At 45.1% G+C, this 26,567-nt stretch overlaps 1 protein-coding gene across 5 annotated transcripts in view; it reads right to left on the bottom strand.

Annotated features, from left to right (window-relative positions):
* B4GALNT4 (beta-1,4-N-acetyl-galactosaminyltransferase 4) overlaps positions 1-26,567 on the bottom strand; it is a 923,999-nt gene that overhangs the window by 83,157 nt on the left and 814,275 nt on the right. For all 5 annotated transcript variants that reach the window (XR_013608736.1, XM_078681274.1, XM_078681275.1 and 2 more), the window contains 4 exons: positions 15,077-15,156; positions 12,630-13,872; positions 7,267-7,607; positions 5,131-5,284 (listed from right to left, as the gene is read on the bottom strand). Coding sequence is in view for 4 of the 5 variants with exons in the window: in XM_078681274.1 (XP_078537400.1) it covers positions 5,131-5,284; positions 7,267-7,607; positions 12,630-13,872; positions 15,077-15,156 (1,818 nt within the window). In the remaining variant the exon portion in view is untranslated. The remainder of the gene's footprint in view (positions 1-5,130; positions 5,285-7,266; positions 7,608-12,629; positions 13,873-15,076; positions 15,157-26,567) is intronic.

Below are 26,567 nucleotides of genomic sequence, written 5' to 3' on the forward strand. Positions count from 1 at the left end.
AAGCGAAGTGGTGGGGGGCCCGGACGGTGGCCGCCGGCCGGGCTGTGGCGGAGTTACAGGGCGATCCGGAAGCTGAGAGGTGCAACAATGTACTTCAGCGGGCACATAGGGGTGCCAGAGCCTAACCTGGAACCTCATGGGAGGTCCAGGAACTCGTGTCGGCGCCCCAGTAGTCCTTCGGGCGGTTGTGGGCCTGAGCAACCGGGGGTTTGCCTAGATACGCCCCCCAAAGGGGCGTGTGTAGTTTTATTACCATAATGGTGCAGCAGTTGGGTGATTCGCCACTGTGCTGATTGGCTCAACAGGCGTGCAGGTCGCGAGAATGCGGCCTGCCCTTTGATCGTCCGTAAGATAACCCACCATGATTACATAATGTTGTATGTAATAATAAACCTGCAGCAATTTTTTCCCAATCTTAACACTTGTGTCTGTGTGTTATTTGTGGGATGTTGTATATGTTGGGGCGGGGGGTCCTGTGGCCCTGAAGTGACTATGCGCCTGCCCAAGGCCACCCTGTGGCCATCAGGAGGGCGGGCCCTTAGTCGTGGAGGGCTGCCCCCGTCCCGAAATATGGTCAGCCACTCCTCCCCAGGGCAGGCGTTGCTCTGTGGGATGTGGGCGGGTCGGTGACGCGCGTCCGGGGCGGCAGGCAGGGAGAGGGGGGTATATCTCTCCCTCTCGCCATTTCTCAGGCCTCTTTGCCGCTCCGGACGTTGCGCGCTCCACGTCGGGGACATTCTTTTCCCTCCCTACCTCTTACCCAGAGTGTCTGCTTGGGGGAGGCGCTCATAAGGCAGTTTTTAATGTGTTCCTTTTTTCGTTGCAGGCGGAGTTACAGGGCGATCCGGAAGCTGAGAGGTGCAACAATGTACTTCAGCGGGCACATAGGGGTGCCAGAGCCTAACCTGGAACCTCATGGGAGGTCCAGGAACTCGTGTCGGCGCCCCAGTAGTCCTTCGGGCGGTTGTGGGCCTGTGCAACCGGGGGTTTGCCTAGATAAGCCCCGCAAGGGGCGTGTGTAGTTTTATTACCATAATGGTGCAGCAGTTGGGTGGTTCGCCACTGTGCTGATTGGCTCAACAGGCGGGCAGGTGGCGAGAATGCGGCCTGCCCTTTGATCATCCGTAAGATAACCCACCGTGATTACATAATGTTGTATGTAATAATAAACCTGCAGCAATTTTTTCCCAATCTGAACACTTGTGTCTGTGTGTTATTTGCGGGATGTTGTATATGTTGGGGCGGGGGGTCCTGTGGCCCTGAAGTGACTATGTCCAGTGGCAGTTTTCACTCAAGATAAAATTGCTCAGAGGATTAATACGCCTGCTGCATAAAACGTGGATCAGGTTATAAGGGCACTAGGTTAGCGCCCTTCCATTTCTTGTGCTTTTCAGCAGTTCCAATATCTTCTTAAGAGTTTCTCATTGCTCAAATGGGGGTAATTTCTGATATTAATCGTTTTCCCTGGACTTTATCGTTTGATTTTGTTCACGAGAAAGTGTCACTCAGTCATTGAATGTCACTCTTTATTTCAGTGAAATTATGAAAATGTCACAAATAAGTAATCTGAAACCTTGGCAGCTACTCTTTTCGCTTGGGATACTAGGAGTCACTGTGAAGCAGAAGAACGTAAAATGTTGCTATTAGACAGACAAATAGTTCAGTGCTCTCCACAAAAAAACAAAAAAAAATTGCAATGTAATGTCTTGAATTTGCAAGAGTTAGAGCGATTGGTGTTGTAAATGACAATGTGTGTTTTATCCGTGCGCTTCAGTTTTAATCTGATAATGCGGTACATGGGCTTGAGTGTTAATCTGATAATGAGTTCCCAAACCCTGCGATGTTAACTCCGTAATTGTGATAAAGTGACATTTATGTATATAGAATGCATGAGAGAGTGCTTCAGAATGCAGTTCCTGAAACCTCAGAACCCATAAACTATCATTTAAGAGCTTTTTTCGAACAGAGGAAGGAATGCACCGGCAATATATAAATGAAATGGTATATGCCGATAGTGAGGTAATGTACAAAAAACTGCACGTAAGAGATGCAAAACTCCTACTGGTAGTTGTATGTTGCAGCTATTTCAAGGTAAAATACCCGGTGAATTTGCATCCAGATCTTATCTGCATTGATTTCCAGTTCCACTAGCCTGAAGTATGCAGGACGCACTTACCTTGCAGCCACACTCTACAATCTCTTGCTGTCTGCTGCAGAAAAGGGTCTGAGCGCAGAGAAAAAAAGAGAACTCTATTTTTCTCCAGGTGAACTTCATGTGGCCATGTGACAACCCCTCATCAGAGGAGCACGCATTCTCTGAATAAAACAACATTTCTATCCTGCAATAACATGCTCGCATGTTAACGTTTTGGTCCTTTTTTTTTACCAACCCAATGCATTGTGGTACTTGTAAAATAACATAAAAAAAGTCCAGAGGAAAAAAGCTAAAAATGTAAAATAGCATAAAAGCAGTGTTGTGAGTCATACAGCAAAGTAAAAACACATGTAAGAGAGCCAGTCCTCATGGGAGGATACAACATTCCAAAAGGAGGGACTACTCAGCGTATTTACCAATGAAAAGCCAGCATTTCGAAAGGAAAGCAACAGGAACCAATGAAAAAGATTGGCGTTTTTTCAAGCCCATATTCTAGATCCTGAAGGTCTCGAAAAGACAGCGCAAAAATCTGGACAAACCAGAAATGCATCCCTTTGTTCTTTAGTTGAGGGCCTATCACTGTAGTTAAACCATACATAATTTTGCCACAAAATTCACTAGGGGATGGCCTTTCAAGGGAACTGTCGGCTACTAGTGAGAAAAACGTCCCAGATGTATGCATGCAAGTTTCATGAGTGTTTCGTTTCTGGTTAAATGGGTCTACCCATTGCATTACGTCAAACTTACTCATCACAAATGACCTCAATAACTTCCGCCCCATCACCAATTTCCCTTTTCTTTCAAAGATCACAGAAAATGTGTTGCAAAACAACTGTCCCAACACATTATGAACAATAATCTCCACGACATGTTCCAGTCGGGCTTTGTTCAAAATTGCAGCACTGAAACTGCCCTGCTGCAAGTGATCGATGATGCGCTGCATATTCTCGATTCGGGGGAATCGTGCCTTCTGATTCTTCTTGACCTCTCTGCAGCTTTTGACACTGTTAATCACAACACCCTCCTGAACATTCTTCATCCGAGAATGGGCGTGGAAGGCACCGTACTCAAATGGTTTGCCTCTTTCCTCTCGGACAGATCCCAAATGATTAAGATTGCGAACAGTCAAGGCGTCACTAAAGGTTCTATCCTTGCTCCCACTCTGTTTAATCTTTATCTGGATCCATTAGGGAACCTCCTAAGCAAATCTGGAATCCTCTACCATCTCAATGCGGATGACACCCAAATATACCTCAAGGTGTCTTCCCCCCATGATCTCTCACTACTCAGCTCTACTCTCAACGCTATTCACAACTGGATGTTAGTGCACCAACTCATTCTCAATCCCTCCAAAACGGAATTCCTCCTCTTATCTAGCTCTCTCTCCCCGCCTCCTGTTCAATCCTGGTTAGATTAGTTGAGTCTACTCAACAGTAAACCCATCATTGTGGACTGAGCTAAATACTTAGGTGTCATACTTGACAAAAGACTCAACCTAATCTCACACATCAATTCCATGGACAAGAGTGCACGTTATCAGCTGCACCTTTTATGGGGGATTTGTCGTTTCTTCCCAGAGAATGGCCTAAAAACCTTGGTCCAATCGCTAGTTCGCTCTAGACTAGACTATTGTAATTCTCTTCTGACTGGCCTTCCCAAATCTCACCTCTCTCCCCTCAAATCCGTCCTCCATTCAGCAGCTCGCTTCATCTCAGGGTCCAAACGAAGTGACCACATCACTCCTATCCTGTCTTCTCTCCGATGGGTTCCCATCGAGGAAAGAGCTATCTACAAAACGGCGTGCATCACCCACAAAGCTGTGCACTCTTACTCCCCTCGCTATCTGGCGAATAAACTGAAATTGTCTGGAGGCTCAAGACCGTCACGGAATGTGGAAAAGTTCCTTCTTGAGCCCCCCTCCTTCAAAAGGGAAAAATTGATGGCACAATCGTTCTCAGGTAATGTGGTGATAATCTGGAACTCGCTTCCTCCGTCGCTCCGTGCCATCACCTCCATCCAGATCTTCAAAGCGGACCTCAAATCTCTTTTATTCCAAAGACACTTTCAGAACTAATTCCCTCCTTCTCACACCCCGCCAGGAAGTTCTTTAGTCATTGTAAATTTGTCACATATATTTATATTTTTGTTTGTACATCCTGTGCTTGCCGCGTTTGATTTTGTGTTCCGTTTGCCTGCGTTGTTTTGATTTTATGGCCTGCTATTTTTCGCCAGGAAGTTCGTTAGTCATTGTAAAATTTGTCATTTATATTCATATTTTTGCTTGTACAGTCTGTGCTTGCTGTGCTTGAGATTGTGTGCCTTATGCCTGTGTCGCTTTGATTCTATGGCATGCTATTTGTATTTGTTCCATTCCTGTAACAGTTCTCTTATGTAACGTAACTGGTTGTATTGTACAGTGCTCTGACACCTTCGGGTAAAGTCCGCGCTTTATAAGAATGCATTAAATGAATAAATAAAAATAAATAAACCTACTTTTCCCAGGTTGCCATTGAACTATCTTTTAACCCCTTGGCCGCGGCGGAATTACCGCTGCGGTGCTGTTGGGGTGCCGCACGGCACCGCCAAGCTCGTGACGGAACCACTCCATCATGAGTCACGGTGGCGCTGTGCTTGTGACGGAATGGTTGAGTCACGGCCCCGCCCGCTGAATAGAATGCGTCGTGCAGGCGCGAAATCAGCGCCGCACAGGCGTGGCGGCAGGGCCGTGACGGAACCATTTCATCACCAGCACAGCCCCACCGTGGCTCGTGACGGAATGGTTCCGTCACGAGAGTGGAAGGGGTTAAAGGCAAAGTGAGGACAGATAGGTGGCGAGACTGTTACTTTCCTTTGTGCGCCCTCTCCTGGCAGGAATAATAAATCAAGAGGTGAAACGCTGGGGATTGAACTAGCTCCATCCTGCTTACAATCAACTGGCCTGGTGGTGGCGCGTGACACAATACATAAAAACTCACCCTGGCAGTTTGGATTTCTTCAGTGCACTCTCCACGTCAATGTCTTCGCTTTCGAAATCCACCAGAATTACATTGAAGTTTTCGTCCCCGGTGTCACGGTACAAAACCTCCATATCCGTGATGAACTGCTGTACCCATCGTGCCTGGTTCTTCACTAAAAGGATGCAAAAGTAACGTGTTAGCGGAGGAATATACTCTACTACAGATCGAAGAGCCAATTGTTACAAATTGTGATAACATTATCAAAGTAGTGTTCGTACTTGACAGCCACTGAATGCAATTTATCAACACATGCCACCAGCCAGTCCAGAGACGTTTTAAGGCAAGGGCAAAGTGGGCTCTGGTCCAAGGCCCCAGCCTTTCGGGGCCCCTGATAGAACCAGCTCTGTTCTGCAGAGTCTTGCCCTGATGGCACTGAATGATTCTTAAACAGATTCTTTTAAATACCACTTTCCTTTGCTTTATTTTCAACTTGGGTGATATGTGTGTCTATTACAGACCATTTCTAAAGAAATGTTGTGTTTATGTTTCTTGCAACATCCATCAAATAGTTTCTATTACATCAAATCAGGACCTCACATATGAGAAGTGGGGGTGGGGCGGGGGTCACAGATTATTTGCAATATTATTCATGAGCAGTTGCTGTACATCATTATCTTTGAATATTACATGTAAACAGATTTAAAAAGTTGACAAGCGTGTCTGTGCACAGACAGTGACTCGGCCACAGAGGGCATGAAAGAGAGGAAATAGGATCATAAATTCAAAAGTGTTCCTCACAGAGGCCCCCCAAATATGCTTGTCCCAAGGACCCCAAAATCCTTAAAATGTTTCTGAGCCAGTCGGATAATAAAATACACACACCCTTAAGCAAAGCACATAGCAAAGTTAAGGCGTAGTGCACACTCCTAGCAAAGGCTAGGCAATGCGCACAGCCATAATAGCCAGGCAACGAGTGCAGTATGCACACTTCTCGCAAAAACAGGCAGTAAGTTCAGTGTGCACACCCCTAGCAAAGACCAGACAGTCAGTGCAGTGTGCACACCCCTAGCAAAGAACAGGCAGTAAGTGCAGTGTGCACACCCCTAGAAAAGGCCAGGCAGTCAGTGCAGTGTGCACAACTCTAGCAAAAGCCAGGCAGTCTGTGTAGTGTGCACACCCCCAGCAAAGACCAGACAGGCAGTGCAGTGTGCACACCCCTAGCAACGAACAGGCAGTCAGTGCAGTGTGCATACCCCTAGCAAAGGCCAGGCAATCAGTGCAGTGTGCACACCCCTAGCAAATAACAGGCAGTCAGTGCAGTGTTCACACCCCTAGCAAATGCAAGGCAGTCAGTGCAGTGTGCACACCCCTAGCAAAGAACAGGCAGTCAGTGCAGTGTGCACACTCCTAGCAAAGGCCAGGCAGTCAGTGCAGTGTGCACACCCCTAGCAAAGGCCAGGCAGTCAGTGCAGTGTGCACACCCCTAGCAAAGAACAGGCAGTCAGTGCAGTGTGCACACCCCTAGCAAAGAACATGCAGTGCAATGTGCACACCCCTAGCAAAGATCAAAGAATGCGCTCCTGTCACTGGCTAATAAGTCTGCGAGTACAATGAAATCACATTTTGCTCGAGGCTACCAGTCACCGCACTGCCGAAGCAGCCACAAAGTACACTGTGCACTTACCAGACACTGTCCAAGCAGCCAGAGAATCATATGTGCAGACACCTGCCACTACATTGTAGCCAAACCACACACGGATAAAGGAGTGATTGAGCACCGCCCAGGCCCCGATTGTATGCCAGAATATCCTACATAGAAATATCGGCTTACTTAAATATGATCTCCTAAACATAATTTCCCAAAATACTGTCCTGCTGGATGTATATTTTCTACTATTAACTCTAACGGAGTTATTTTTTTGTATTACATTTTTAAGATATTATGTATGTAGTCCGATATCCTGATACCAAACGCTCCCCTGGCAAACGGCAAATATGCCATTGGCAGAGCGAGTTCCATTCTAAGAAGCGCGACAGACAAGAGTCTTTCTTCAGTCAGCCGCCTGGATACCACTACATTCAATGACCTCTACAAAACAAAGACGTTCCCCCCTCTTAGGTCACGGGTGTGCAACACCTCTCTCTCTCTCTCACCTGGGATAACAAAATGCACCATGACGTCGTGCCTCCAGCTGAGTCGGGTGGGGCGGCACAGAACGGGCTTTCCGTAGGCCACGCTCCAGGGGCTGACGTCTTGCAGCAGGGATTCCGTTGTGGTGGGCGCGCCCGCAGTTCTCGCGCCCCCTTCGTCCTCCTCCTGGGTGGTCTCGAGGCTGTCCTCCTGTTTCCCATGGTGCAGCAGGACGTAGACGTACTCGGACAGGCGGACGGTCTTGCGGCCTTTCTCCAGAAGCTCCAGCTCGATCAGGTAGCGGTTCCCCCGGGCGGAATCCCGGCGCTTCTCCACATTTACAATGTTCTGTAAGGTGTAGATACTGACAGAGAGCACACAAGTTGCTTAGACCTCATCTGCTTACTTAAACAAACATTGTGCAGAACTTAAAAATATAGCAATGCCCGTATCATAAGAGCGGTCATGCCCCTCCACTATTCTGTTGCAAGTTATTTTTCGATATATTCATTTTTCAACATGGCAATAACTTTATTTGTCTTTACGCACCCTCACAAACCATACATCAACACTGCAGGCCTTCATCGCTCTTCAATGCACAGGTATTCATTTTGATTAAATGTTGATCTTTGAAAACCAAATCTTAAGAATATTTCACGGAAGGCAGAATCAAAAAAGCAAACCCCAGCCACTGGCTATTACCACTACCCATAAACAGACCCCCCAGGATATTGCAGCATTGATTTTCAAATTTAGCAGCATTATTGAGGCACTTTATTTTACTTGCAATCATTCCTTTTCACTCTTCCATCAATGGAAACTATTTTAGCAGAGCATTCCACTTTCAGATAGGATGTTTAAAGTTTCTGAGAGTATGTGTTTGCTATGCTAAGTCCCTGAGTCTTGTAATGGCTGGCACCAACATTTTTTTATCTCATGTGCTGGCAGCCAATCAGAGGACCTGCGGGACTGACTTCTGCAGGAGCGATATGGCCAAAGGGAAATAAAGATCCCAGGGCCAATCATAACTCTCTACTTTTAAATTGACGTGCCCGCAAGAGTCTAGAACAGGCAAGCCTAAATGCACCCTTGCTGGGTCCCGAAACAAGAGAGGGGATGCGTTGGTGCCCAACGATGCGCCCTGCTTCCTGTCTACTCTCGCACTGACCAGTGGCATCAACCCTTCCACTCTGCCGCCACATACCCAGCTTACAAGCCTACACCATGGTTTGCTCGAATTTGATTATCTGCCGGCTGCTCATGAACTTAAAACTGCGCATTAAATAACAAGTTGCACTCATGATTATACTGACTGCCCGCTGCCCGCCCCCCTCACCCCCACCTTCCACCACCCCCTCCTCCAGGGCACAAGTCCTAAAAAAAAAGTGGGGAGACTAACCAAGTTAGGTAGTTTGCAAGTGACATCATGCGTGTCTCACCATAGCACATGCCACGACGTGTGGCATTGCATGTGGGATCACAGGAAGTGCTCTCTCTGGAAGTGACATCAGATATTAAGACCTCACAAATAGTTCATCAGGCATATCATGAGTACGTTTAGCGCAATATGAGATTTAACAAATTAGATTTTGCTTTGGGTTTGCCCTAAAAAAAAAAAAAAGTGGTGCAATCCCAACGCAAAACCTGGGCCTCAACGAATAACATTTTTTTTTCAATGCCTTGCAGCAAAGAAATTGGCAACAAGGAGTACCATGGCAGTACATCTCTTCTGCTTAATTGGTTGCAAAGTTTGCAGGGCAGCCAAACCTAACATTGTGATGTATAAGACTATATTCAGCAACCCAAAAACATACTCTCCACTTTCAAAGTACTTATGCGCCATCACCAGTTCAAATGAAAGCCACAGTGCCACCTAGTGCAGGCTACCAGTTCTTTCCTCTTCCAGCTAGAGCGAGCCTGGAACTGGGTCTCTTTCCAGGAGCAAGGCCGTTCTAATTCGAGCAGTAATTACAGGAATGTAATGTCACTTTCCCTGCCAGGGAAGGTGTCCGCATGTCTGCACTGTCCCGGCCGTGCCAAAGATGATTGCAGCAATTATATTTTCCATGCTGAGGTGGGTTTTGAATCTTTACACAAGCTTAGGACCAGGTAAATTGTAGTCCCAGCACACATCTCTTGATCATTCCGTCCTGAAATATGGGAAAATAGCACTCCAAGTGTGGAAAGAGCAGCGCCCTCCATAATAAATCATCGGGCGAAGGAAGGCGCGCACACAAGGCACAATATAAAGGAAGCACTGTGCAGGCTTAATATTATTTTCTACTGTCAGAAATCTACATGTGTGGTTTTGGATGAAGGCCTTTTCGTGTGGAGCAGAGATGGCCCAGTGTTTTTTGTGACCGCTGTGTGTATTTCAAAGCCGAGGTGTGCCTCCTAGAGAGGTGCCGTGATCGGGAGTGGGGCCTGCATGTTGTTGTTGAGAAAGTAATGCAGGAATTGCCCTGCAGGCGTGGCTTGGCTGCTGAAGCTTTATGCCGCCCAGCCGCCAAACCCTGATTTCGTGGGCGCTATTTTTTATAAAGTGCGGCCATTTTACAAAAGTGCTGATTTCGCGATTATTTTGCAAATCACGAAATCCTGGAGGGTCTGCATAAAGAGGAGTCTTTAAAAGGCATCCATCGAACCCCTTAACCCCCTTACTTAACCTGGCCTGTTTGGGTATCTGCTGTGGCAGCGGGTCGAGTGAGAAAGAAAAAAGCTCTTAGAAGAATCAATGGTTTTCCAGTGGTGCATAGATATTATTCCTTACTATGTGGGGAGGAGAGGGGATATATATCTATAGAAGATATTAGATATACAGGGCTACTGTTTCAGAGTAGTACCTGTTGCCTTCTCCAGCAGTCAAGCTTCTAGAAATTCATATAATCCATTAAACAGACTATTTTTATTTTATTTGAGAGGTTTTTTATAGCGCTGGCTGAATAGTATAAAATAATTCTGAAGTTCTTAGGAAGGGCAGCATGAACACATAGCTCTTTTCTAACTGGGTGTCCTAGACTTGCTTTGCCCACCTAAGATGCAAAGATAATATCTTATTCACTGGAGTCGTATTTTTTAATTTTCACGTAGCCATGCTACAGGTTTCGGCTGAGGGGCATTTCAAAGATTGCCAACGTGACAGTGCTAAATATTCTCAAAGGAGCCACAACGCAAAAAGGCAGAGAAATTACAATGTGGAAAACAGAATCTGATGCATACACCAATTTGAGATTACCCACCACATGACTCCCCTAAAATTGGAGCCCAAAAGAAAAAATAGTTGATTGCTATATGCAACAAATGTGATAACATGCACAAATCTAATTTAAAAAATCCCTCCCAACGACATCTTGATTAGAAATGTGTATCATTATTCTTTAACTGTCCTTCATTATCTGCACCCTTTTTTCAGATACGGGAGAAAAAGAGACCACACGTTTGTGAACAAGGGTGTTCCTTGCAGTATACACCTCGGGCAATCCACTCTCTACCATTTCCAGTAACAGTCTGGTTAATACCATTAGCAACAGAGGTGAAACCAGTGCAATTGCAGAGATGTTCATGGACCATAGAAGTTGATGGAAGACAAGGACCACACAAAAGTAAAACAAGTCCTTGAAGATATGCTCCCAACTGATCACTGTGTGTATCTCACTGCGGAACAGAAAGATTCTTGATATGGAGATTCTTATAGAGTGGGTTTCTGGGATCTCTACGTCCCTCCCAAGCCCCCATCAACAGTGTAAAATGGCACACCAGGAGAGGGGTTTAACATAAAAAAGAGCATGGTGAGGCAGCAGACAAAGATGGAGAGAATACAAGTGAAGGTAGATGCAAGCCGACCTCTCGCACATCTGATGCAATGTCTTTCTCATGTCCTGAGGTCTCCTCCACTGGTAATTCAATATATGTGTGGGGTGTTTCTAGGCCCCTACCCCTTCATTTCAAAGGCCAAATGTTACTTTTTAATGTTTCCTGAACATCTACTTTAAAATGTGGTTTCTTTTGTATACTTTGGATTTGTATTATTGTAATACAAGTGATGACTTCATGTCTGGTGATTGTGTGAAGAGTCATAATGCTCCGGGGGTTCACAACAGTTGCGAAGCAAGCATCACTCAATGCCATAAGTGCAGCAAGTCCTATGGCCATGGATCTTACTGACTGGACACATCCACAAGTAGTATGACGAGTGGTAATGATCAAAGAGGACAAAATGGATATGGAATGAATGGTCGGTCCTTCCTTTAACATATTGAAGAACCAGTGCCTTAGGCTGGAAGGCTCTCCGCTGTGCTCGACCATCGCCTTTATTGCCCAATTCTCCTCTGCAGCACTTGGCCCTGATGGAGGGAGCTACGCTGGTATGTTACATTTAAAACTATGCCTGATCAATCAAACCACCTCTCAGCAGTCCGAAGATTCTTGGTGAGCACATCTCAACGTTCATCTAGACACTCCTCCTCGTTCAGTTAACTTATCACAGTCGTACAACCTGAATCAACAGTTGGTTGTACGTGCGAACACACTGCGCATATTTAGTTCTGAACCCTGCACTACCTTCATGCACGCCAAGTAATGCATGTTCTCTTTTTTGCTCTGCTTACTCATCTGGTTCTGACTGTATTCTGGTTTGAGCCGCATGACTAACTCCATCTCCTCCGTACACCTGAAGCCCTTAGTTGAAAGACCGCATCCCATCTCCCAACCCAGGGAGAAACCATTTTCCCTTTTCCTGGACTCGGGGACTTCCCTTGGCGATCAGCTCTCCGCAGTCAGTTATAGATTTTAGGCTTAAGTCCTGTTCTCGTTCTGTATGCACTTTTCCCTTTGTCAGCTTTGTCTGAATGCTACTGAAATATCGCATCTAGATACTTAATCTACCTCTCTGTAATGCTTAACTTTGTCCAATTAATTGTGGCTCGTACCATTAACACGATGCTGCCCAAGGCTTGCAGAAAGGGAGTAAAACTCTGGCCCCATAAAAATGCATCGAATGGTATTACATTTTAGGTACATGTGTTGTTCTGCTCTCATTTTCTTTGTATCGTTTAACCTATTTTGCATCTTAATGGTATTAAAGTCTATTTTATGGCCATTATATTTTTTATTTTGGTTTGCAAAAGGCAACGTTTTCTAAGTAATAGACCTTATTTACTAAATTTAACGACAGTACTGGGCCGGACTAGTGATCTTGAAGAAGGGAGGCAACCTTTATCTTATTATCTTCTTACTCATGCATTACCCTCTGGTCTCACTCACTCCTGGTCTCACGCTGCCCTGGTTGTTAATCGCTTGATCTCAGTTACTCATTATCTTGGGTCACACTCACCGTGTGTCACTCCTCCCTTGTTTCACCCTTGTCCCGCCCATTAATATGACATACCCTCCATTCTTTGAATTAAGCTTCTCCATGTATTGCGCAACCACATCGACAACCTCGCCCTCTCCCAGCTGCAAGTTCCCGGACACGTTGCATCGCAGGTCATTCCAGTCAGAGCGCAACATCTCAAAGTCCACGGCAGTCACGCTGAAGGTGCGCTGCCAGTTGATGGTGTCCTCCAGCCAGTTTTGCTGCAGGTCTGTGTCCTCATAGCTGTAATCAGCGAGCTCCTCTTTTGCCTCCTTCGTTGTTTGCCCCTCATCATCTTCATCCTGCTGTGACTCTGTGACCTGAGACATTCTCATGAAGGAGGTCACCTGTGCCCCCTCAGCTAAGCCTACATCAGAGGAGTTGTACTCCTGTACTTCTGCCAGCAGGGTTGTGGTCAGCATTGGCCGCTCCCTGCTGAACAACTCTGTCTCCATGGTTGGGATGCTCTCCTGCACTCTCTCACGTGGCTCTTGCCGGCTATCTGCTCGATTCCACCGTCTGTTGGCTCTTCTCTCTGCTGCTGAACGCTTTCTCATGGATGGTCTGGCCACTGCCTCATTGGCAAACCAACCTGCTTTATTTTCACCTGCATTGGCAGATTTACGCTCCGATGTTTTGGATGTCTGGCTGTTTCTCCTCAATGTTCGTGGGTACAGCAGCATGCCAGGAAAACCAGCAGGCTCGCGCTTTGGTGCCTTACTTTTGCCAGGGTGCAGCCGTGTAACATATACTTTCCTTGGAGTTTTTTTGGACTCTTTCCCGTCACTTCTTGATGCAGTAGACGTATTTGCAGCTTGCTTTGCCAAGCTGATGACAATGGGAATGGAAACGTGTTGCTGTTGTGTTTGTGGGCTACTGTGGCCATGCTTGGGCAACTTGCCATGCTCCCTTATGACTCGATTCTCATCTTCGCTTGGCACCCAAGACAGAGCTCGTCCAACCAAGGCTTGTTGATGGGAGGGTACATGAATTTGTTCATCCAGGACACCATTGTCTGTGGCTTTTGTGGCATCCCTGGGGCCTGAAAGGCCCTTTGTTTCCTGCTTTTGCCACCCATCCATGGTCACACTCTCATCAAACCTCCTCTCTGTCTGACGGAAAATATAATCGTCCTCATCATCACCATAGTCCTTGATCATCAGGGATGGTGTTTCCCTCTTTTCTGGTATTCTCTTTGGCGGGGGTGGGTTTGTGGGCTCGCGGCTTTCAGGTCCTCCTTCCTCTGCATCCTCGTCATCTTCTTCCGCCAAAAGAGCTGAAACAATTCACAACAGACATGATCAGAAGACTTTTACTTCGAATTCAAGCAAAACATTTTTCACAGTGCTTTTTCCTGAATGCAAAAAAGAAAAAAACTTTAATGAATTGGAATTAATATGCAATAGTGACCGAAAAGTAGGGGCAAAAAGAGAAAAATAATACTAGCTTACTTAATGAGCAATCTCTGGACAAAAAGAGTGACAAAAACTGTATTTGACTACAAGTTCTTTTTGCATATCCATCTTATGAAAATATGCCATGGGACAAGTTATTCAATCTCCGTGGCAAGTGTAAATGAAAAGGTTACGAAAAAGCTAAAAACCATCAACTCATGAAATATTTGGAATACAAGTTTAAATTAAAAGTATTTAAACAAAGGATTCTTCAACAGTTGAAAGAAGATTTTCTCACCATTTTTTCGCATTAGTCTTTTTCAGATATCAAATGAGGACTGGAGGTAAGTAGAGAACAACATTTTTTAGAGCAGAACAGGAAGATGACAAGATGGGAGGTGTATATGACCGAACTAACGTCAGAGTCGAGTAGGAAACAGGCGAGACACAGATATTCCTAATAAAATTGGGCACAGAGCATATATACCTTCATTAAAGCGGATGTTGGCATGTGTGCGCATGTGTATGTGTGTGTGCCTGTTCCGATGATATAAGCATCTGGTATGATGTTTTGGGCTTGTAAAATGCTGGTATGCTGCCGTGTGCAAAGTGCCTGCATAAAGTAGAATGTTGGTGTAGAAGAGTGGAGTGTAGAACGTGTATCCAGTTCTGTAAGGACACAATCATTTGATCTGACAGACTTGATGTTGCCACCTACTCCGTTGCTCGGATATAGCTCTATCTTCTATAATAAATCCTTAAAAGAACCCACCTGGAGTCATCAGTGTGGTAATTTGGCCACTAGTGATAAACCTACTTAGGTGAAAGGTGACACACTGGGCTGCTGTAGCGTGATCCATTAAGCTGCTGGTGGTAGCGTCATCTCATGCACTGAGTGGACAATTGCCAGAGTGACCTGATGACGTAGTTGAGAGGACTGTAGCACTAGTATGAAGCTGGTTGGGTTACCCTTTGAACTGTTGCCTTGTTAAGGGAAGGCTGTAAAAGACTGGGGTGGAATATATTCTGTCTGCCAGACACACTCCGCTGAGCTCGTACAAAACTCCATTCGGTGCCACTACTCACGGTCTGAGTCTAGGAAGCTGAATATATTCTGCCGATGATCCTCGTCGTCATCCATTTTCATGTACTTGTAAAATCCGAACCTAGAAGGAGACAGGCTGTTTAGCTGGTGTTAATGAAGGAGATCTATATGGCACACAAAAGTCAAAGTGAGCTGAAAAAAAATCCCAAACTCACACACACACACACACACACACACTTAAACCACTACAACATTACTCACCGGAAGACAGTGACCACAAGGCAGAGCAATTAGTCAATTTTGAAACTAAAAACAGGTAAAACGGTCATGACACTTTCTATGGACTCCGCCAAACAGCAAATGGGACGAATGTAGTACTAGGAAGTTTAGTTTTCCTCTGCAGCTGTGGAGCCCTTGTAGCTGTACTCATGAGAGACTCGAATGGTGCCTTTCTGCAACCAAAGCAGGAGGAGAAAGCTGGCACTTCCACTGGCATAACAGGAGAAGTGAAGATGGGAACGAAATATAAGTAGCATTGAAGACAGTGACTGCAACTCAAATGTATGGTTATCCTTAGGCCACAAACATTTTAAGGCTCTCCCGCTATGCGTTTAGAGAGAGCATAAGACACGGAACCATGGGGTGTGGCAGAATATCCCCTGTGGTCACTGGACAGGGTGAAGATTCCTATCCTATTAATGTGCGATACTGTCCAACCCTTGGCAGGATGCCTCAAAGGGTGTCAGTATTGTAACTATAGGTCTTAGCAGGTTTTCATAAGGGTTAATCTTGATGAATGACCCAGATGTCTTAAGAGTTGTTCTTGAGCCCAGGCATATTTGTGATCCTCATGCTCAGCTTCAGAGCACTCTTCCATCTTCTTCAACATGTGCCTCATCTTAACATTAGTTACTCTAGCCCTCATTACAAGTTCACGAATACATTCCGGTCCCTGTACAATACTTTTTTCTTTTTTATTAACAATGTTTTAAAAAAACATATGTTTAAACAAAGCAAAGAGTGGTTCTCTCACATTCTATATTCCTAAATACACAATTCAGTGTTTTTAATTTTCCTGGTACAGGCAACCAAATAATAGCATTTTGTATTTTTCACTTTATTCCCCCAATGTTGAATTACTCACCTCAACAATAATATATGATCCCAGGTATTTAACAATGTTCACCATTCTCTTTGTCATCGAGGGTTTCGAAAATCAGCACTCTCAATGATAAACATTTCCCTCGACATTGAGGTCTTCTAACAGGCCTCATTGGACCCTCATGGAGGTACAGCCTGTACCACGTCTCGCCCAACATCGACAGCCCACCCAGACGTTGAATAATGAGGTGAAATGGCTGAAAACTACATTTGAGAATAGGAGGTGTCAGGAGGTTAGCGAAATTGAGGGAAGTAATATGTATGACCAGCTTGCTGCACTGACCCTCACACTGGTATGGGGAGCTGGGTTTAGAAGGGAGAACAGCCATTACAACACAGGTTTTAACCACTCATTGCTATTACATCGCATGTGTTACTGTCAACTTTGTGTTTTGCAGACAATGGCTGACTCAATCTCAGGAATTGACTGGAAAATCTCTGAACTAAATGGCCTCATAAGGAGGGGTCAAGATACCGTTTTTGCGGCCCAACCAACTCTACTATAACGACTACCTTGTGACCCAATTTTAGATAAATTATCATCCTTACCAACGATGTTGGGCGCCCTGATAAGTGACTTAAAATCAGCAGTTCTACATACCCAAACTTCGCAAACTTCTGATCCACCCTCAGACGTCCCAGTGATACCAACGGGCTTATTGATCGAGTACCCGATCGAGCAGAGGTCAGATATCATTGCATCCCCAATCCAAATATTACCGCCCAGACCATTGGCAACTGAGTTAACTACCACGACTGCGACTACAGTCGTGCCTTCCTCAACAAACACTCAGGTATCCTCCAAGACTCGGAGAAAGAACAAAAGGAAAGGAAGGAATCGGGCCCTAATAGGCTCAAGTGAGAAGATAGAAATATATTCTAACTCCTCTCCTCTAGCAGCAACCATCACTGGGTCTCCGCCAGCCAATGAAGAACAATCTCCCCGGTACAAGGTCTCTGAAAAACACCATCAGCGTCTCCATCGCGACATTCAAAACTGACAAATATCGCTACTAAGAAACCTGCACAAAAAAAACTTAAGCAGCAACTTTTACAATTTACAAAAACTCAATCGGCACAAAATTCTATTAACATCGAACCAACACCATCTGAACTTGCTCCAACAAGAGGAAGAGTGGACACCGCCACGGCTATCAATACGGAGTCCGCCCTACATTTGACACGTATACCGAGTAGTACCATCCGGAACCTGCAGACAGCCACCAATCAATGTGAGCAGCCAAATGCCCCAGTCACAGCAGGCCCAAGCAACTCTCCTCAATCTATTCAACAGGGTGACAAGAGACCACCGCCGGACCCAACCATACCACAGTATTCGAACAGTCCAACATCAATCCTTTTTATTCCAGAATACACATCCCGCGGCAGAGATGATCTACTGAATAGGGGAAACATACTAAGGCTCATGCATTCACTAACAAACTTATTAAACATTAGTTCATCTGACATCTTGGAAATAGAGTTTCAGTCAAACCCCGAACCCCATCGCCCAGATATTACAAAAGCAACTTGGCACTCACTTGAGACAGTACATAAAATCATGGAAGAAGTAGCGACGTTTCAGTAATGGGGGATAGAGCTGAGACACGAAGAGCGACCTCGTTATCCAACTCCTTTTCTTCCTCCAGCCAGACCTCTGGCACAAAAAAGTACTACCTCAATATTAAAAGGAGCGGGAAGCAGCTCGCCCGGGCTATGCCCCCGAGACTTAAAAAAAACCAAACCTGGACAATATCAAAAGCTTAGCAGCTGTCCTTCACCAAAAACTGCTCAAAATTGGAAGTCAATTCAACGCACATTCGTCAGTACAGCTGTCAATAATTGACAAAAAGGGAAAGAACTCACCAACCCCTCAGAGGGATACAGGGACATTAGAATTTGCTCCTGGAACATCAACGGTTTGGCAAGCATAAGAAATGATCCCGAATTTTTAGAATACCTGACTACATTTGACCTTATCCTGCTCCAAGAAACTTGGGAAGAAAAAGCATTTGAGCTCCAAGGGTTCACGTCTTGCTGTATTCCGGCAAATGAAAACTCAACCTTTGGCCGAAGATCAGGCGGTCTGATGCTATTCGCATCAATATCGACAATATGTGAAATTGAGGCATTGGATCTGCATATTCCTCCCCCAAGCGTCTCCAGGTTGTAACTATAATTAATATATACATTCATCCCAAATATAAACTGAAAGGTGCGGAAGACCTGGCCAAACTGGTGAAAAAAATAATGGAAGAAAGCGTGTCTGACTCATTCATCTTGGCAGGCGACTTTAATATGCTTCTAATCAATAAAGAGCCACTCAGCGACCTACCCAAGATTTGAACGCAGCATGGGGCGTGCCGATACAAGGCCAAACAAAAAACAAGAATACAACGAATCATTCAAAAATCTTACTTCGACATCTGGAACAACTTAACTTAAGGGCCCTGAACGGTCGCTATGTTGACGATGATCCACCAGTTGCCACCTTCCACGCGAATAAACAATCTTCCCATCTTGACTACATGTTCACATCTTTAAACATGTTTTGTTGGGTAAATTCCTTCAGAATAGGGACGAGCGACCTCAGTGACCACCAGCCTCAAGAGGCCGTAATAATATCTACTTCCCATCTGGAAACTGAACCCTTTATAGGCTTCGATACAGATACCAGCTCAAATTTAAGGCAGCTTCATTGTAACACTGTAACACTGGAAACATTGACTCCATGAGCTCCGTGGCGAAAAGTATTTTCTCCCAAGTTGCCAGCTACGCAACCAAGGTGCCGGATGTCTGGGATATTTTCATCAAAACCATCAGGGAGAAAATGGTAAAAAACGTACCCAGCAATTCACGTAAACCGCAGACGCCCTTTCATGGGAATTACTCATGTCCAGAAATAAAATTACAAAAAAGATTAGTAAATCAAACACTGAGACAGTTGCGAAAGGATCCAACAAATTATAGCTTGCAAACTGCCCTACGGGAAGCTAAAACACAGCTAAAACGGACAAAATGGGGAAATCAGAAGCGAAGTAATGAAGAACTATGGGTGAAGCTAGTTTACGAAGGAAAGCAGAAAAACAGCTCCAGATTCTGGCAAATGGTTAAAAGAATACAGAACCCTGACCTCCCAGGTCAAAATTCGCACATAACAGAGGAGGTATGGTCAAAATACCTATTGATGCATTTCAACAACGATGGGACTATAGACGAGGCCGTTACAAATAAACCTTGCCTAAAAGCCACAAAGCACAAAAAAGAAGGAAACTTCAACCACTGCACCGCCACAAATCCCCTTGAAACGGGGGAGCACAAGGCCATGAACATATTAAAACCTAACAAATCAAAAACGAAAAAAGCTCACCAACGGTACTTGAGTCAGGGCCAAAGATAATTTTCCCATCTGACATCCAACGGCAAATATCAAGGGGGAAACCAACCGGTGCTCCGGGGCCGAACGGCATAGCACCTATGCTCTCCAAATCAGATGTTGAATTTTGGAGCGCATCTTTAGCACCAGTGTTTAATAGTATAAGACTCTCCCAGACCCTTCCTGAGTCCAGGCACCGGTCAGTCATCAGCCCGATATATAAACAAGGTAGCAAGTGGCTTCCAAACAACTTTCGCCTTATTGCTCTACTAGACGTGGAGGCAAAATACTTTGCTGCCCTTATCTTGGAGGAGTTAACATCATGGGCAACTGAAAATTCCATCATCCCAATCAACCAAACGGGTTTCTGTAAAGGCCAAGGGACCACAACTAATCTCATGGCACTATCATTGCTGATGGAAGCAGCAAAAGAAACTAAGTATCTTTATTCTTTTCATTTATTGACTACACTGCTGCATTTGACCACGTGGACCGTAATAAACTTTGGCTGAAACGGAACAATTTGGGAATACCTAAATGTCTATTAGACGTCCTAATACTGCTCCACTCAAACACCTGGATTAAAATCAAACTTGGGGCTGGAACACACCTTTCAAAGCCCATCAGGACAACAAAAGGATTAAAACAGGGGTGCCTACTCGCGCCCATCTTATTCAATCTTTTCCTAGCCGATCTACCTGGGCAACTTGACAAATGTCCCCATCATGCACCGAAATTAGGGAAAATTACCCTTTCCAACCTGTTATATGCGGATGATCTGTTGTTGATAAGTCAGACCCCAATGGGCCTCCAACACCTCTTGAACACAACTCATGCTTTTTCAGCAAAGAATGCGCTACAAATAAACTTCAATAAGTCAAAGGTTATGGCTGTGAACTATAGGAAAAAAAAGAATCCCCGCTGGCACTTGAATGGCGAAAAGCTCGACCGGGTCACCACATATAAGTGCCTGGGAGTAATCCTGGACTCAAATAATACCTCTAGGGCGCAGCTCAACTCCTTGCGAGGGAAGGCCACAATGACCTATTTGGCATTAAAATCATTAAAGGTCAAACTACCTGACCTTACACTTAAACCTCTTCTTGAAATTATGCGTGCCAAATTAAAAACGATTCTTACCTATGGGAGTGAATCACACCACGGTAAGGACGTGGCATTGCTGGACACACTCATAGCTAACTCATACAGGGCTATTTTTAATCTTCCCAAATATGTCTCCCCTGCTCAGATTCAATTAGAATTCGGCAACCTGAAACAAACCCTAGAAAGGCCGAGTGTGTATGCAACAAACTGGCACAAGATTCGCAATGCAGAGGCTAGATCTTTATGTGCAAATGTATGGGAAGAATCACTTCGGCACCGCAACTTCCCGCCGCGAGCCTACTTATAGGAATCACTCAAAGTTCTAGGCCTGACTGACACCTGGGAAACATCAATAGATCTCTTGTCTTTTAAAAAAGTAGCCAAAAAATCAGCAAGTATCATTTCAGCGATAGTGGACAAGAAGGACCTAGCAAATAGAGCGCATGGATGGCTAACGGTGGGTGATTATAGAAAATTGCGGTCACAAGCATACCTTAACATCGGCATGAAAATAAATGTTAAAGAAAAATTCTTAAAATTACGCCTCGGCGTAATTCCTATACTCCCACATCTTCCCCCTTGGGAGAGAAACAACCCTTCACAACAGTGTCGCCTGTGCAAAACTGGCAAGGAGGACATAGTTCACGTGATTTGCATCTGTCCTAGCCTAAAGGACTTGAGGTACAATCTCCTACGTCCATCCTTCAATCTACATGCCGTTCGGACCTGTAGGCAGGCAGTCAAACTTTGCTTCTCTACTAGCGACATCAAATTGAACTGCAAAGTTGTGAAGTTCTTCGACCTAACAAGAAAGAGACTCAACCATGCCGGATGAACTTTTAAACCCCTTGAGGATAATCATAAACTGTTTCTAACAATACTGTAATTTTATGCATTCCAATTTTGTTATGTTTAAGTAACAACGATTTTATCGGAGATTTTACAATTTTGTAAAGATTTTAATTAATCATATACAAATAAAATATTACTTACTTACTCACTCAATGCATGCAATGTTACAACGCGTGGTAAAAACCACACATACCATTACATCGCATGCGCTTTTACAACGCATGAGAGGTAATGAGTAATGGCTGCGGCGGCTAGCCCTGTCGTAGTGAGGAAATTTAGGCTGTTTCCTCACAACGACGTGCACCAAGGAGGAAGGAGGAAGCAGGAACCGGGAGCAGAGATGGCGATGCTGGAGAGCAGAGGGGGTATGGGGGTTTGAGCTTGGGGTGGGAGTTTCTTTTGTAGGGTTTAGGGTAGTGTAAAAGTATTGTTGTAATGTTTGTGTTGTGTGTTTTTTTAATAACGTGTTAGTATGTTTTATTCGTAGTGTAGTTTTTTTCGTAGTGTAGTGTAGTGTAATGTTGTAGTGTTTGTTTAGTGTAGTGTATTAGGGTTTAGGGTAGTGTAGTAGTGTTTATGTGGGTTTAGGGTAGTGTAGTAGTGTTTATGTAGTGTAGTGATTTAGGTTTTAGGGTAGTGTAGTAGTGGTTGTGTAGTGATTCAGGTTTTAGGGTAGTGTAGTAGTGTTTGTGTGGTGTAGTGTTTTAGGGTAGTGTAGTGTTTAGGGTAGTGTAGTGTTAGGATTTAGGGTAGTGTAGTAGTGTTTATGTAGTGTAGTGATTTAGGTTTTAGGGTAGTGTAGTAGTGGTTGTGTAGTGATTCAGGTTTTAGGGTAGTGTAGTAGTGTTTGTGGTAGTGTAGTGTTTTAGGGTTTATGGTAGTGTGTTTGTGTAGTGCTTTAGGGTTTAGGGTAGTGTAGTGTTTTAGGGTTTAGGGTCGTGTGTTTGTGTGGTGTTTTAGGGTTTAGGGTAGTGTTGTAGTGTTTGTGTAGTGTTTTAGGGTTTAGGGTAGTGTAGTAGTGTTTGTGCAGTGTTTTAGGGTTTGGGGTAGTGTTGTAGTGTTTGTGTAGTGTTTTAGGGGTTAGGGTAGTGTTGTAGTGTAGTGTTTTAGGGTTTAGGGTAGTGTAGTGTTTTAGGTTTTAGTGCAGTATAGTAGTGTTTGTGTAGTGTAGTGTTTTAGTGTTTACTGTAGTGTAGTGTTTTAGGGTAGTGTAGGGGTGGAAGTAGTGTGGGTAGTGTTGTAGTGTAGTAGTGCTTTAGGGTTTAGGGTAGTGTAGCGGTGGGAGTAGTGTGGGTAGTTTTTCAGTGTGGTAGTGATATTGGGATAGGGGTAGTGTAGGGGTGGGAGTAGTGTGTTGTGTAGGTGTAGGGATGTAACTTACCTTGTAAACTTTTAATACAAGTATTGCTTTACCACGTATACGATGTAATGGCATGCGATGTCATTGACATCGCGCAGTAATACCCGCGTTGTAATGGTACGCGTGGAATTACTATGCGATGTAATGACATACATCTATTTAGAATAATAATTATTCCACCCTAGCAACATAATTATTCCACCCTAGCAACAGGCTGTACATTTTTTTACTTCAAACTCCTCACTGAAATTCGGAGAAACCCAATCTCAAATAAATCGAGCAAAATTAGTGTCAACAAGCACAAATATAGACAATGCCTTATTGATTCCCCCTTATCAAATTCCTGTCGGAGATAAAGGACACTACAAATGTACAGGATACTGAAGTAAACCATCTATTGACCTAAAATGTACCTTGAAGAAGCTATTTATCGGTCATCCGGTGGCAAAAGTATTTACTTGAAGAAGAATTACATGAAAATGATTAAAATAAAGCCCGTGTGCTAGGATCCTTCTTATAGACTTGAAAAAGAGCTGATGGCTAACCGTCACTGTGCTGCTTGCATGCATAGTGCATGTCCTTAGACAGCCGTAATGTGACCCTGTAGATTTTTGCGATGCTAGGCTGCGTGCCAGTGAGAACATTTTCTTTTTGTTTTTTTCTCTTAAAAGGGAGAAAAAGAAAAACATGTTGTTGGTATACTGTATTATTTAGAGCCGCTTTAAATGCCATTATATAATATTTCAGATTTTTCTATACATTTTGGTCTTGAAAAGCTTAAAATTGTAAAGTTATTGCTGACTTTTCTATGCCATTTTGTTTATGAAGTGCTTTCTTTTTGTATTTAAGAGTTTTCTGGGACCATTAAGTGTTTATGAATATAAATGAAGATCTCGGATAGAGAAAAATTGTTAAGTAGCATGTGTATCTTTGATAGGTCCACTTATGTGCAACCCTACAATCACTTTAAAAGGGAGGTTTCAGGCTATGCTACAAGCATAAACGAAATGGCACATCCAATGATGTTAACGTTTAAAATAGTCCTCAAGTGCTCCATGCATCTCCACCTGACGGCCTGGGGTATTCTATGCAAGCAGCACATTAGATTATTAGGTGAGGACAACTGCAGTCGGATCTAGAACGCTTCTGTAAATAGCTGTGGATTTCACAAAACTATTTTTACCAGAAAGTATGAAAATTAGACAAATCCACTGAACCTAGGCTAAGTCGCATACAGCAGATGGAACATACCTACAGACCAACTGGGAATGCCAGATCATGGCATTAAATCTAGAACGGCAGCAGAAGGTTCAGGCGAGTAACCGCAAGATGTAGCCTACAAGTAAGGGTTGAAGAATGCAACCATTAAGCTTCCACATGCATGACTTGGAGCAAAACAACCCAGATCATACATTTGGCTGTGAGCTGCTCTTAGAAGCAGACAGCAGAAATTGACCTGTCTGAAACTGCTACAGATCTAAACGCACAAGTTACTTACCTCCGGTAACGATATATCTATAAGAAACAGTAGTTAGTGTTAGATTCCTTACCTTAGAATATCCCCAGGCGTCAGAATGGATCCGGAAAGTTTTTCGTCAGCAGGACCCTTGCGCGTCCGGTAGGCGTCGTCTGCGGCTCTGCGTCCGTCGTCGTGATCGCCAGGATGACGTAATCGGTGTACTTAGACGCCACCCTTGCGGACTGACGTCAGTTCTGTACATAGCTTTCCGTGCCAGGAACGCAGAGCCATGCAAGAAACCGACTCTGGTGCCATGAAACTAGGGCCCTCAAAGGGAGATACCTTAACCCTAGATATCGGTTCGCAGAATGGGGAGGATGGGTGGGGTGGTAAGAAATCTAACACTAACTACTGTTTCTTACAGATATATCGTTACCGAAGGTAAGTAACCTGTGCATCTGAAAGAAACAGGTTAGTGTTAGATTCCTTACCTTAGAATAGATACCCCAGCAATACCAACCCCGGAGGTGGGTCTGCGAACCAAGATCACACCAGAAAGTCCGGGAGAACGGAACGGCCAAAAAAAGCCATCTCTCTGGACTTGGCTGTCCAGGCAGTAGTGCTTAGCAAACGTGTGCAGTGAGGACCACGTATCTGCCTGACAGATGTCCTGCAAGGGGACTCCCCGACCCAGGGCAGTAGTAGCCGCCGTGGCCAGAGTGGAATGGGCATGCAGCCCCACAGGAGGCTCCTTTTCCGCCAAGGAATAACAGACCTTGATGCACAAAACGACCCACCAAGAGATGGTCCGCTTGTGTATCGCCCGTCCCTTCTTAGCGCCCACGTAACCAACAAAGAGCTGGTCGTCCACCCGGAACGGGCGTGTGCGGTCTAGATAAAAGGAGAGCACACGTTTTGGGTCCAGACGGTGGAGCCTCTCTTCCTCTTTCGAGGGATGCGGAGGCGGAAAGAAGGTGGGCAAGGTGATGGACTGCCCGATGTGAAAGGCTGTAACCACCTTGGGCAGGAAAGAAGGACGGCTTCTCAGAACAACTTTGTCCGGATGGACAGAGAGGAAAGGAGGCTTAGAAGACAAAGCCTGGAGCTCACTCACTCTCCTGGCAGGGGTGATAGCAACCAGGAATGCAGTTTTAAGAGTCATAAGATGAAGAGGACGGTTATGAAGTGGCTCAAAGGGAGCACACATCAGATAAGTCAGTAAAAGGTTCAAGTCCCACTGAGGCATCACGAAAGGAACAGAAGGAAACGTGTGTGATGCCCTTCAAGAATCTATTTACAACCGGAGACTTGAAAAGAGAAGGCTGATCAGGAAGCCTTAAGAATGCTGAAATGGCAGAGAGATAGCCTTTGCTAGTGCCCAGAACACAGCCCTGCTGGGCAAGGGAAAGAACGAAGAGGAGAACCTCTGAAAGGGGGGCAGAAAGTGGATCCACAGCCTTTGCTGTGACCCATGCCACATATTTGTTCCACCTGCAGGCGTATACCGTTTTTGTGGAGGGACGCCTGGTTGCCAGAATCACATCACAGACTTCAGGAGGCAAGTCAAATGGTCTCAACTGTCGCCGCTCAATCTCCACGCATATAGGTGGAGACTGGACAGGTTCGGGTGAAGGACCGTCCCCTGTTGCTGCGACAGAAGGTCCTCCTGAAGAAGCAGACGAATCGGGGGATCGACTGACATGCTGAGTAGCTCGGGATACCAGTATCTTCGTGCCCAATCCTGAGCCACAAAGATGACTTGGGCCCGGTCACGCCGGATCTTCTTCAGCACTCTGGGCAGAAGTGGTATAGGTGGAAAGGCGTACAACAGACCACAGCTCCACTCGGGACGAAAAGCGTCGCAGAGCGAGTGCCGCCTTGGAAATTCCAACACGCAGAACTGTTGACATTGCGTGTTCACTTCGGTGGCGAATACATCTAATTAAGGCTCTCCCCACTGCTGAAAGAGACCTTGCGCCACGTCCGAGTTCAGACGCCATTCGTGATCCATCATGCTACAGCGGCTGAGTTTGTCCGCCCTGGCGTTCAGAGAACCTGCCAGGTGTTGAATCACCAGGGTGACGCCCTGGTGTTCCAGCCATGTCCAGAGGCGCAGAGCCTCCTGACAATGGGTCCACGACCCCACCCCGCCCTGTTTGTTGCAGTACCACATGGCGGTGGTGTTGTCCATAAACACCTGCACTACACTTCCCCGGACAG

The sequence above is a fragment of the Lissotriton helveticus genome, chromosome 3_1, assembly GCF_964261635.1.
Source record: "Lissotriton helveticus chromosome 3_1, aLisHel1.1, whole genome shotgun sequence".
Lineage (NCBI taxonomy): Eukaryota > Metazoa > Chordata > Amphibia > Caudata > Salamandridae > Lissotriton > Lissotriton helveticus.